Source organism: Chelonoidis abingdonii, chromosome 2 (assembly GCF_003597395.2).
Source record: "Chelonoidis abingdonii isolate Lonesome George chromosome 2, CheloAbing_2.0, whole genome shotgun sequence".
NCBI classification, from domain to species: domain Eukaryota; kingdom Metazoa; phylum Chordata; order Testudines; family Testudinidae; genus Chelonoidis; species Chelonoidis abingdonii.
In genome coordinates this window covers 90,703,783-90,717,174 of record NC_133770.1, presented here as the reverse complement: position 1 = coordinate 90,717,174, position 13,392 = coordinate 90,703,783, and the positions used below count along the sequence as shown (strand labels likewise).

General features: G+C 43.1%; 1 protein-coding gene across 1 annotated transcript in view; it reads right to left on the bottom strand.

Moving 5' to 3' along the window:
* STAC (SH3 and cysteine rich domain) overlaps positions 1-13,092 on the bottom strand; it is a 108,539-nt gene extending 95,447 nt beyond the window's left edge. The window contains exon 1 of the mRNA XM_032780206.2: positions 12,659-13,092. Within this exon, the coding sequence (XP_032636097.1) occupies positions 12,659-12,775 (117 nt within the window). The 5' untranslated portion in view covers positions 12,776-13,092. The remainder of the gene's footprint in view (positions 1-12,658) is intronic.
* Between the last annotated feature and the right edge of the window lie 300 nt (positions 13,093-13,392).

Here is a 13,392-nt window from a genome sequence, read left to right as displayed (position 1 = left end):
TGGGCAAATCTTTTGGCCTGAGGGCCACGTCGGGGTATGGAAATGTATGGTGAGCTATGGATGATCACGAAATTGGGGGTGGGGGTGTGGGATGGGGTGAGGGCTCCAGCTCGAGGTACAGGCTGTGGGGTGGGGCCAGAAATGAGGAGTTATGGGTGCAGAAAGGGGCTCTGGGTTGGGGTGGGGCTGAGGATGAGGTATTTGGGGTGCAGGAGGGGGCTCCAGGCTGGGACCAATGAGCAAGAGGGGGATGACGGATGGGGCAGGCTGTTGGGGCACAGATGGGGTGAGGGTCTAGGGCGGGGCTGGAGATGAGAGGTTTGGGGCACAAGAGGGGGCTCTGGGCTGGGATTGAGGGGTTTGCAGGGCAGGGGGTATCAGGGCTGTGGCAGGGGATTGGGGCATGGGGGGGATAAGGGGTGCTTACCTGCAGGGATGGCGCCTATGGATGGGGGAAGCTCACAGAACTGCCTAGCCGCACCTCCACATACTATGTAGGAGCCAGAGGGAGGTCATGCCGGCTGCTTCCTGGGAGCCACGTGGAGCAGGGCAAGCCTCCAACCTCACTCCCTGGCTGGAGCGCCGGAGTGGGGCAAACCTCTGACCTCACTTCCTGGCAGGAGCTGAGGGCCGGATTAAATGGTCTGATGGGCCCCTGTGCCATAGTTTGCCCACCCCTGTTCTAGAGGGTTGCATAGAAGGAACCTAGGCAGCCAGAGGAAGAAATGAAAGAGAGACGAGTTCAGGGAAGAGCTATGTACTGACCCTCAAGGTGCTGAAAGAGTTCAAACTTGATGTGAGTGAGGATTCTGCTCCTCTGCCAGTTTGCTATGAAGCACCTTACTCGACCCTCCTCCTATTCCATGACCCTTTCCCCTTAACCATTAATCGCCATCTCTGCTGAAATCTTTTTGGAATATTTAAATAAACAACAGCCCTTAAATTTCATTTATCTATCATGGCAGAAACAGCTTCAAAGACCTCCAGCTGAGGAATTAAGCATGAACTCCCTGCTAGCTGTCTTTCAAACTACACTGTACCATTGTCCAATCCTCTGGAATCCTTTGTGAATCTAGTCAGCTTTTAAAAAATCCATATTGAGGGCTCCCAAGATTTTTGCACCCTCTTCTTTTAGGCTTTGTGCTATCTTCACCTGGTCCTTTCTCTTCAGAACAAATAATAAGCTATTGTATGGTACCTAGCTGCAGTGGAATAATTTAACAAATAACAATGTTGACAGCAAGATTGTCAAAACTGGACTTCTAAAGTCAGGTTCTTGCATTCGCAACTACGCACTGTAACAAGTGGCTTGATCTTCAAGAGTGCTTGGCCCCCAGTAGCTCCCAGTGACTCCAGCACAGGCATTGACAATACAATGCTGTGTGCTCAGGACTTGAAAAATCGTGCCGATCACGTAGACCTGGGAAGAGCACAGGAACTGCTGTCCTCTGAAGAGACCAGAGGTAAGGATAAAGGCAACCAGCACTTCCACCCCGAAGGCAACAGAACAGTACAAGGGAGGAGGAGAGGAAACAAAAAGTTGATATGGAATGATACACAAATTCCCCCTAGACTGAATCCAGGTTTATAGCAGGGCTTGTGCCAGGGTCTCAGGTTGGTTATGATCCTGAGATGGCACTTTTCTGAGCTTAACACAATATGGTCATGGAGCCAAATTCTCTGCCGACATAAAGTGGCATAGATCCATAAACAGATCTGTGCCAACTGCTCTTGGGAGTCAAATGATGGTTAACAAGTGAAATGTTTATTACTTTGTGTTGTATCAATTATTTCCTAACGGAAGTCTTGCTTTTCATATACTGGAGAGGCTACCAGTTTTATTGAGCATGAGGTATGATACCTTGGGGGAAGGGGAGCTTTTCAGGGGCTCAGCAGTTGTTGGTGGCGAATAAACTGTGTGCCCCCATGGTTATTGCTTTTGGTGGAGTATATTTGTTATACATTGCTTACATTCCCAGAAAGAGTTAGCTTAATTTTAGTACCTTCTTCTTGCAAGAGGTCTGAACTTCTACAGTCTTGTATGGATTGTGGGACTAGCTAACTCCTGTGGACTGAGTCCCCAAAACTGCATTCTCTGCATAGTGCAGTTCTGAGAAGGATGGGACTGTTCCATTTTTAAAAACTTGCCATCGGTTCCCGAGTCTTTTGTGGAAAGACCTTCATTTGTCTATATTAGAGCAGCTCTGGTGGAGCTGTTGCCATCAGTTCCCCCTTTGCTGATCTCTAAATAATAATTTGTCAGAGGTCTGTGCCATGTGTCACTTAGACCAGGTGGGAATCACTGCAAAAATAATAATTATAGTCTACACGCTAGTGAATTTGCTGACACAATAAGTCTGAAAGAAAATCCCACCCAACAACTACACTAGCCAGCTCCCCACTGGATGGGGTCCCTCCTGGCCAGCTTGGGAGCACATCAGAAAGCTTGTATGGCTGCTGTCCATACTGTACCTATTCTGTTAACATACAAATAACTTTGGTTCTGAGGGTTGCAAATTTGGAAAGCTTTCGCAATCACAACGGTCACGTAAATAAATTAATGCGCAGGGATTCCTGGCCTGTAGTTGGAGCACTCTGCCCTATCTTGGGGAGACTTGGGTTTGATTTCTGGTTTTTTGATTCCTGTGCTTGAACAGGCAGGGGCTGTGAGTCCCTGGGTGGGCAGTGCATTTAAACTCAAAGGGAGGAAACATTCCCTTCACTCCCATTACTTACTGCCTACCAAGGCCCAAATGCCAGGAAGACACCCCACATGAGGAGGAAAGAGATCCATTTTGTTAGCATACCTAACATTTTCTATGACCTGATTGCCCAAGTTCCATTTTCCTGGTGAAAATAAGGTATAATACAAAAAAGAAAACAACATGAAGTTATACCAAGAGAGAAACAAATTTACATCCAAACACGGTGGACAATGCTTAACATTTCAGGGCAAATACAAGAGAGCACACAGCAGGCCGTAGAGGAGCAGCAGCAATGTATTTCTGGAAAAGAAAGCAGTCATGACTCATTTATAAAGGAAATGGAGGGTCAAGCCTCTGGAGTTTGCTTTACAGCGGCAATACTTATGACTTGGGCTCCACAGTTCTAGCAGCACTTATAAACCAGCTCGCTCCCACGCTAAAGGATTATCATCCATTTTCATTATAGGCAACTTTTAACTTGACTAGGCTTGACCCTGGATTTTTTGTATGTATAGAAAATCTGAGGTCTGGCTCTGGCTTCTGTGATGAAAGCACTTGGGTGAGCTGAGGAACAGAGAGGAGAGAGAAGAAGACTGGAAGGCAGAGATTAAGTGAATGACTGTTCACCTAGACCTGTGCAACACCTATGAGAAATAAGTATATTTGTCATTAGGACCAACTACTGAAGATAGACTTAACTGCTGGGTACCTGCCAAAGTGTCGTCTATGCCCCTATTTCATTAAACTGTTGTAGGATTCATCAAGCACCTTGGATAGAGTCACATTTCTTTCTGTTTTTGTCATCAATGCATCACTTTCCACTCGGGCTGGCCAGAAAACAACAATTCTGTTTTGTGAAAAATTCTGGGATTTCAAACTTTGTTTTCATTGTGATGTGAAATGAAGCCAGAACCTTTCACAAAAATGCCAAGTTCAAGAGATCGGCTTTATAGCTTGCTCGTTAAGGCATTCAGTTAGGATGTTAGAATCACAGAATCATAGAGCTGTAAGAGACCTTGAGAGGTCATCTAGTCCAGTCCCCTGCACTCAAGGTTCAAGTCCATGCTCTGAATCAGGCAGAGTCAGGACTTCAGTCTTGATCTCTCACATTCCAGGTGAGTGCCTAAAAGACGAGGGAGACCAGAATTGCACGCAATGTTCCAGCTGAGATCTCACCAGCACCTTGTACAAAGGTAATAATATGTCCTTATCTCTATTGGAAATACCTCACCTAATGCATCCTAGGATTGCATTAGCCTTTTCCCTGGCTGCATCACATTGGCAGCTCATAGTCATCCTGTGATCAGCCAATATACCCAGGTCTTTTCCCACCTCTGTTGTTTCCAAACGGTAAGTCCCCAGCTTATAGGAAAATTCATTGTTAGTCCTTAAGTGCATGATCTTGTCCTTTGCGCTATTAAATTTCATCCCACTTCTATTACTCTAGAAATGGATGAACCCTTGAAAACTGGGGTAATACAAACGGGATGAAATTTAGATTTCCGAATCTCTCACAATAAAGACCAGATTCTGTCTCAGCTAGACCACGTAATTCTATTGAAGTGAATGGAATATCACTAGAGTAACTGAGATGAGAACCTGGCCCTAAAACCCTATTCATCATCATTTGCTATAGGTACACCTACTGGAGTTTGCTCTTTCCAATAAACCATAGCTCTATATTTCTTTGTCCTACTCTGAGAGATGGCTGAAAAAAAGGATTATTTTCTGTATGTGGAATTTATGTCTAAAGTGTGCCACTGTGTAGCATTTTGCTCCTATCTGAACCAAATCTAATTGGCATGTACTGAAGGTCAGCTGTATTTTGCTTTCTATTCCCAACAGTTGACTGCTAAAATGATCCTCATTAATAAAGCAGTGCGTGTGTGGTGTTTTAATAATGCTCCTTTTCTAAATGCCATTTAGAAACTTATCTGCATCAAGAAAACTTACTGAGCTGTCACTGACACTCATCTACAGGACTCACTTAGGAATTCCATTGAGAAGTCAAGCTCCCATGGCTGGGAAACAGCCCCATTATTACAATCGTTAATGAAACAGCTACAGTGTGACTGATCAATGACAAAAGCCTAAATGATAGGAATTCAATTTGATAAGGTCTGGCACAGCACTACAGTTGGTTAAAAAGCAGATCAACTGTGAAATGACCTATATACAATAAGAAAACTTTGCAGCCTAAACAGGGGGAATGATTGCACATGAATTTAGACACAGTAGCTTTTCTTCTCTAAACAGATTTGCAAACTGTTTACAGTGTCTGAGCGCTCAATGCCAACATCACAAGAACTTCATTTTATATTCATCACAGATATGGATTGGAGGTTTTCAGAGTTGAATACCCAGCCAAGGGTCCGTCTCTCCTATTACACTAGTGTAAGTATTGAGGCTCAGTGGTCCGATATCTGAAGTACATCTGGGCAAACCAACCAAATTTTGCTCTATGAGCATTCATATGAAAAAAATGATAGCTTTCTACCTGCAAAAACTGCTCAGTTTGTTTCAGTAAACTATTGCTTCTCTTTTGGTGAATCTGCTGTTATTGCTGGCATTGAGATTTTTTTCACACAAGGCTAGAGTCAAGTCATTACTAGCCGGTGCTAAGTCAGATGTGCATCAAGAGACAGTAGGCATTTTTCTTTACTCTGGATTTCAGAGTGGGTAGGTGAAAGGAGAACAAACAGATTGACTTCCCATTTTACTTCAGATATTCTGATGCCCCAGAACGAGCCATAAACCTAATTACATAGACAGAAAATAGTGCAGTCCCTGACTATTTGGTCAGCAGGTGAATAGGTGAGATGTAAGAAAGAAAAGGACAAAGACAAAAGAAAAAAAATATATGTATATCAGTAGAGGGAAACCAAAAATGTAGTTATTGATAGAAATAGTACACCACCGTCTTGCCTGCAATTAAAATGTCTTCTGTATTCTTTTATTAAAATACTCCCCCAAATAAATGTGTTAGCCCAATACCTTAGCTCATTTTCTTCCCCTTAGCACTACCAACTTTAATTCCTTCACAATTTGTACTCACCATTTTATGAAGTGGCATGTAAAGCACCTGTGGGGAAGAACAGGAAGTGACTTTTTTTCCCCTTAGGTTTTCTTTTTGTTTTTTATGTTCCCTTGAAGACAATCATAGCAGCAGTTTGCATATTAGATATTTATTCAGTAGTGTGGAGGGGGGAACAATAACTGTATGCTATATTACCTGCCCTTTTAAAATATTCATTGACCAGTAACCTAGCCCTCATCTATGAAGCTTTATAAAGTATTAACTCTTTATGCAGGAGAGATCTCCATTAAACACTGTAGACCAAATCCTGCAAGATTAAAACCATGCGCTATCCTATTAATATCAATAAGGTTGTAAGCCATTTAAGTCAGCTCAGAATTTGTTACTGACATTTTTGTTTAGAAATGTTATTTAGTCATATTATTACTTGTATGTGGCCTTCAGTGTGGTAGGTAGTAGGTTCTAGATTGCTGTTGTAGAAACCAGTACAAAGATCAGATCCCGCTCTGGAAGATTCATTATACTAAAAAGGTAGATTTTTAGTATCTTCCATTACATGTTAGTTGTGCTGATACATAGACAGTTCATAAATGTGCTGTGTATCTTTAATTACTGTCACTAACCTGGGAGAGAATTGTCTTTATTTACCTGTGAGCTAGTCACTGGCTACGCTTGCCTGTGTAAATCACTTGTACTTCTCTGACTCTTTAGCCTAATGCCAAATTGATTTAAAGCGCTGGCTATTCAATGCAACAATTCTTAGATATTCCAAACACCTAGATCTCCACAGTGCCAGCAGTTCAATGTGCAAGTCACTTTGGGGTTGTTATGCAAATATTTCAGCTACGGAGCACATTCAAAGGTGTGTAACTCTTTGTAAAGTACACAGACCTCTACTTTACAAAAGTGGATGGAAATGGGCATACCTATGAAAGACTGAAACTTGAACAGTGTAGAAAACTTGGTTAATGATAGTAGAAGTCAAGATGTGGATTCATAGGGACCTCAGGAGGTCATCTAGTCCAACCCCCTGCTCAAAGCAGGACTAATCCCCAGACAGATCTTTACCCTAGTTCCCTAAATGGCCCCCTCAACAATTAAGCTTACAATCCTCCGTTTAGCAGGCCAATGCTCAAACCACTGAGCTATCCATCCCCAAATTCAGTTTTCTACATTTGTAGATGTAGGATTCAGTTAGGAAAGTTCCACTGAATTCAGTAAGGACAGAACTAATCAGTGTCTATACCAATAACTTTAAAAAATCTATAGCATTTAATGGAGAATTATCTCCTTCTCACAGGCTTTTTAATCACCCTATCAAACATTATAGCAGGGATTAGAATTCTTTATTGAATTCAATAACATGGTGCAAAAATTGAAATGTTATAATTTTCTATTACCTTCTATAGGATTTATCCAAAGGGGCCTAAAAGGCAAAAGTAACCATAAGGGCTGGAATGAGAGATGCTGGGGGTGCTGCCACACCCCGTCTTGAAGTGGTTTCCATCATATGAAGGGTCTACAGTTTGGTTAAATGACTCTCAGCATCACCACTATACAAATTGTTCCAGCAGCCCTGAAAGTTACAAGATCCCAGAGAAATAAATTCTTGTATGTAGGGATATTAGCTTCCATTTTGAAGCTGAGGCCGTTCCCCCCGACTGGAACATCGCGTTTCTGGCCTTGGATCGTGGCACACCCGATCCTCCTTGACCGAGACGCGACCTTCCTTTCTCAAAGGGAAGTTGTCTCCCCTTTGATCTATTTAGCATCAATCAAATATTGTTTTGCTCGTCTATTTGGCGATGTGCCTTATAGCCCTTGAGCTGACAAGTTCATAATAATTAGCTGATTGAGCCATGTAACCGTAACATAATATGGCTTTGTAACCTTATATGTAGTGGAAAGATTTACTCTCTGAGTGTAGTAAACATGTAATTGCGCATGTGTAAGGAGGGAGAAAAGGAGATAATAAAGGAGGGAAGTGGGCTCGAAAAAGCAGCTTTTCACCCCCTCAGTTATCCTGCAACCTGGTGTCGCGTCTTTCCTTCACTTGTACAGAATACATTAGCCAATTCCGTCCTTTTTTTTAGGTGTGGAACTAGAGGACCCTACAAAAACTGGCCTTCTCCTTCTCACTAGATCTGCGGTGTCAAATACACAGGAGCCATAATTTACAAACATATGTACATAGTATAATTTATAATTATTACAAATTATTATTAATTTTGAACCCATATAAGGTTCTTATTATATATCTAAAGCACCCATTTCCATTGTACTTAGGTGGTAAATAAATGCTTGTAATACCTAATAAATTATTGTTATTATCACAGTATTTCTAACCATTCAAGCTGCAGACTTTTGAACACAGCAGGAATTTATATTCTGTTACAAGCAGGCCTAGTTATATTTATTGTCCTTTGAATACACATCTGAAATAACAATATCTACAGTATACTATTCCCTCAGGTAGCTCATACATTAAATTAAGGGCAGATAATCTGAAAACTTGTGTTTATATAGAGTAAAGCAAACCTATTAGGGAATTCCTTAACATAAAGTCATATGTTCTATGCACATGTTTATTGGTTTATATTACGGGCTATACAATGTTTCATGTATTAAAATGCAATGACCCAAACCATAAAGGATCATTGACAGCATGGTTGAGGGGAATAAGGCCTGATTTACACTTAAAATTTAGGTTGACATAGCTATACCACTTAGGGGTGGGAGAGATAGCTTGGTGGTTTGAACGTTGCTTTGCTAAACCCAGGGTTAGGAGTTTAATCCTTGAGGGGGTTAGGGAACTGGGGTAAAAAAATCTGTCAGGGGGTTGAACTAGATGATCTCCTGAGGTCCCTTTCAACCCTAATAATATTCTATGAAAAATCCAACAGGTATAAATGCAGTTAAATCAATGGATCTAACAAGCATAGATGCAGCAAAATCAATGGAGGAATATTTGCGTTGACCTAGCTACCATTGCTCGTGATGGTGGTGTTCTTATACCAACAGAAAAACCCTCTCTGTCAGCGTAGACTGTATCTGCACTATGGGCTTATACAATGCCATAGCTATGCCTCTATAGTCCCTAAAATGTAGAGGTGGCCTGAGTGTGGTGCTGGGAGTTAGATTCTCCTGAATGTACCTGATTCTCCTGGGCAAAATTCAGACCTTATTTGAGTGCGTCTCCAGCTGTGTGTCCCTGAACATATCATTTAGGGTTTGATTCAAATACACTTACCTGTGCTGAATTGTACCTTACTCTGTGAGCAATTCCACTGAAACTAATCATTAAGGTGCTAGTCAGTATGAGTAAGGATATCAGAATCTTGTACTTACTCTTTCTGTGTATCAGTTTCCTCATCTGTAAAATGGAGTTCACACTACTTACCCAGCCAATGCAGGGTTTGTGAGGATTACTTGATATTTGCACATGGCATTGCAGTTTACTATTAATTGGGATATACTTCCATATAAGGAATGTGATTCAATTATGAGAGACTGTCCAATTAGAAAAGTCTGATAAGCATCTTTGAAGACACTTGCACAAATCTGCATGGCAACAAAGTTAGATTTTCACCAACCACTCACTTCCTGCCTGCTAGATCACTCCAAATTTCAGCTATTTTCTAGTAGCCTGAAATTGTGCATCTCAAAACATGCTAGTCAGGTACTGCAGTATTGCTTGGCTGTCATCTTTTTTAATACAACAGTTTGTGTATGCACATTTCAAGACAGCTTTCTGAAATATGGCCCCATGAGTCTTTATTCCTCAGAAATTTTTATAGTGCTGAAGAGCTCCTGGTTCATTTTAAAGTGGCTTTTTCTATACAATGGAGAATACAATGTCCTTTCAGATCGCATATAAAATAAATACTCAAAACATAAATATACACATTGCATGTGCTGAAGTCTTTATAGGCAAATAATAGCATTGACTGATAAAAACTTCACAGACATCCAGGCCTTTTCCTGGTTCAAGTGTGGTGTGAGACTATCAAAGCTAATGATTATTATTCCACTATAAGTCATTTAGCAGTATCATGACCTCTTGCCAGATGAGCCTAACTCCCATTGCCATTACTAGAGGTAGTATGGATGTATGGCCAGGAGAAGAATAATTTTACAGGTAATATTTTTCTTGATCTGATTTTAGGATTAAAATTAGTCCATTTTTGTTGTGCAGAACTAGGGCTAGCTCAGTGGTTTGAGCATTGGCCTGCTAAATCTAAAGTTGTGAGTTCAATCCTTGGGGGGAGGGGCAATTTGGGGCTTTAGCTGGGGATTGGTCCTGCTTTAAGCAGGGGGTTTGACTAGATAACCTCCTGAGGTCCTGTCCAACCCTGATATTCTGAGAGAGCATTTTTAACTTATCTAAGAAGCACTTCATGCACACAGAAGTAGCAAAGTCTGATTAGATGAACAGAACCTAAAGCTTTATATAAGTTTTTGCTTGGCCCTGCCTGAGGACAGTATCATACAGCACCAAGGAGCCATGGCCCAGCACACACCTTCATGCACCTCATTTGTACATGGGGTAGAGTGCTGAGTGTCTCCTGTGAGGCACCTTCAATTCACACAGACTTCTCTGGGAGACAAGGTTGCTCAATACCTACCAGGTAGGTCCTGGTGGAGCTGGGCCCTCAGTGAATAACTGTCTCTTTTTTCATCTCCTCTAAAAATGCTTCTGTTCTACAGTGATGTACCAAAGCCCTACAGTTCACAATAGTATTGGGTCATTATTGCAGTATTGCAGAATATTGATGGTGCAGGATTTTTTCTTTTAAATATAAAGGTGCGCCTTCACTTAAAGAATTCTCTAATTCTCTTTCTTGTGGCACCAAAGAACACTCTCAGCATAGCCTAAAGCATAGGTGCTGACTTTATGGGTGCACCCACGCAAAAAAAATAGTGGGTGTTTAGCACCCATCAGCAGCCAACCCCCCGGCATCTCCCATCCACTGGTGGCCCCACTGATTAACTCCCCCCTTCCCTCCCAGCACCTCCCCCCCACTGCAATCAGCTGTTCTGCGGCATACAGGAGGCACTGGGAAGGAGGGGGAGGAGCAGGAATGGGGAGCTCTCAGGGGAGGAGGTGGAACTGGGTGGGAAGAGGCAGGGTGGGGGTGAAGTGGGGACAGTACATGGATGGGAAGAGGTGGGGTGGGGGTGAGAGTTTGGGGGGAGGGGAGAGATGGGGTGGAGCCTGGTGTGGAGCAGGGGGTTGAGCATTCCTGGGGCCAGGAGGAAGCCGGTACCTGTGAAAGAACTGTGGCTTACTATACTGTTACTACAGTGCTTAAGTGTTATGGTGGAATTCTGTGATATACTAGAATATATGTATACCGTGGGCTAAAGAAGCCATTTGACTTAAATCCAGATAAAATGTGCCCCTTATCAGCTAAACCAGGGGTTGGCAAACTACAACCTTTGGGCTGCATCCAGCCCTTCAGACGTTTTAATCTGGCCCTCGAGCTCCCACCAGGGAGCGGGGTTGGGAGCTTGCCCTGCTCTGTGTGTGCTGTCGCTCCAAGCAGCATATCCTCCCTCCGGCTCTGACATATAGGGGCATCCAGGGGGCTCCACATGCTGCCCCGCCCCAAGCTCTGCCTCCACAGCTCCCATTGGCTGGGAACTGAGGCCAATAGGAGCAGCCTGGCTGCGCCTCCATGTAGTAGCCAGAGGGGGGACATGCCACTGCTTCCATGAGCTGTTTGAAGTAAGCACCTACTGGAGCCTGGCCCCGTCCTGTGTTCCAATGCCCTGTCCCAGCCCTGATCCCCCTCCTGCCCTCTGAACCCCTCGGTCTCAGCCTGGAACACACTCCTGCACCCCCAACTCATCATCCCCAGTCCCACTCCAGAGCCCACACCCCTAGCTGGAGTCACACCCCCATCTACACCCCAACACCCTGCCCCAGCCCGGAGCCTCCTCCCACACCCTGAACTCCTCATTTCTGGCTCCACTCCAGAGCCTTTCACCCCCAGCTGGAGCCCTCATCTTCTTCCATACCCCAATCCCCAATTTCATGAGCATTCATGGCTTGCCATACAATTTCTATACCCAGATGTGGCCATTAGGTCCTGTGGTTTCTAAATATCTATCCGGACATAAGTAGTTAGGGTCAGAGACCATCTTTTTGTGCTGTTTTTGTACAGCACCTAGCACAATGAGGCCATGCCCGAGGCTCCCAGGCACAACTGCAATACCAATAAAAAAAATGAATTGTGAGATAAATGGTGCAGAAGAGCACCATTTGGAAATCTGCTTTGTTTCATATACTTTTCATACAGGGTGAGGCAGAAACTTTTCGCAAGTAAATCCACGAAACATTTCAGAGCACAGAAATTAGAGACGAGTGGCTGTTTTCTTGTTTGTTTGTTTTTTTAGCAAGGTAAGTTGAGCGAGATAATTAAAAAGAGGCTGAGGGAAGAAAACCCTCTCTTATAGAGAGTGGGTGGGAATTCTTGCACCAAAATGACCACTCAGGCCCTATTTCAAATACTGATGTATTTAAAAGCGAATGCCCAAGTTCACTGAAGCATCTGTCAGGAAATAACCCACGACTTGTTTCCTGAACCTGCAACACATTCAGGTCATTCCAGCCATGAACAAGAGAAAACCTTGGACCTATTCTCATGCCAAATATTAAAAAGTCTATCGAAAGGCATTGATTCCCCCTCCCCCTTCAGAAAAAGAAACCTCAAAACCACTTCTCCCCCTCAATTCAAACTTTAGTGGTCACCCAAATGAATGGCAAGAGTTCTGAAGTCTGGCTATTACAAGCCATAACAATAATAAATCACTATTTTAAATCCTCGTTCAGAATTTCAACGTAAAAATATATAACTATACCCCCACCACAGGGTAAAATTTGCTTTTTTTATATACCAAATGGATTCAATACCTTTGATTCCTGGCTGGTAGTAGATGCCGGAGAGGGAGGTTGATCTGTGTTCTCCAGTTCATTCTCTTTCTCCACATTATCCACACTGACTTCACTAGCGTTGCTTGGAGGAATCATTTTACCTCTAAAATAATACTGTTGCTATCGAGAAGAGAGCTCCAGTCCTCTCCTGCTTTTATTTATTTAATTTGTTCTTTCTTCTCCGTTCCTGCAGAGCAAACACAGTCCTCTCATTCTCAGTTTGGCTGGAATTCTCTGGATTTTCTTTTTCTTCTCCTCTTCCTCCCTTCCTTCCCCTCCCACTGTAATTCTGTTGCAAGGGAAGTAAGTTATTGATGGTTCTGTGGGTCAGTTGTGTGTCTGCTTCTGTGTTTTTCTTGCTCCTTCTTCCCTCAGAGTGAAGCCTGGAGGTGTAGAACAGAGAGTCGTGACTGTCAGCCCAGTGATCAAATGAGAGTGAGCTGAAGCAGAAAGCCTGAGCTGCTCACACACATGGGGTACTGGGGGGGAGGAGTTGTATTTCTAATGCCTTGAACGGCTTTGTAGGAGCATGTGCTGTCATAGTAGTGAAATAAAGTAATATGCTCACACACGCACGCAACTGCACACGAGGCTTGGAGGAGCTGTTTTACCTTTTAGTAAGTCTCAAAATACGGGAGCGAGGCACCATTTGAAGAAGTGCAGCTGCTCATTTATGTTCTTCTAAATCGTATGATGTTCGCTGTAGGGGGATT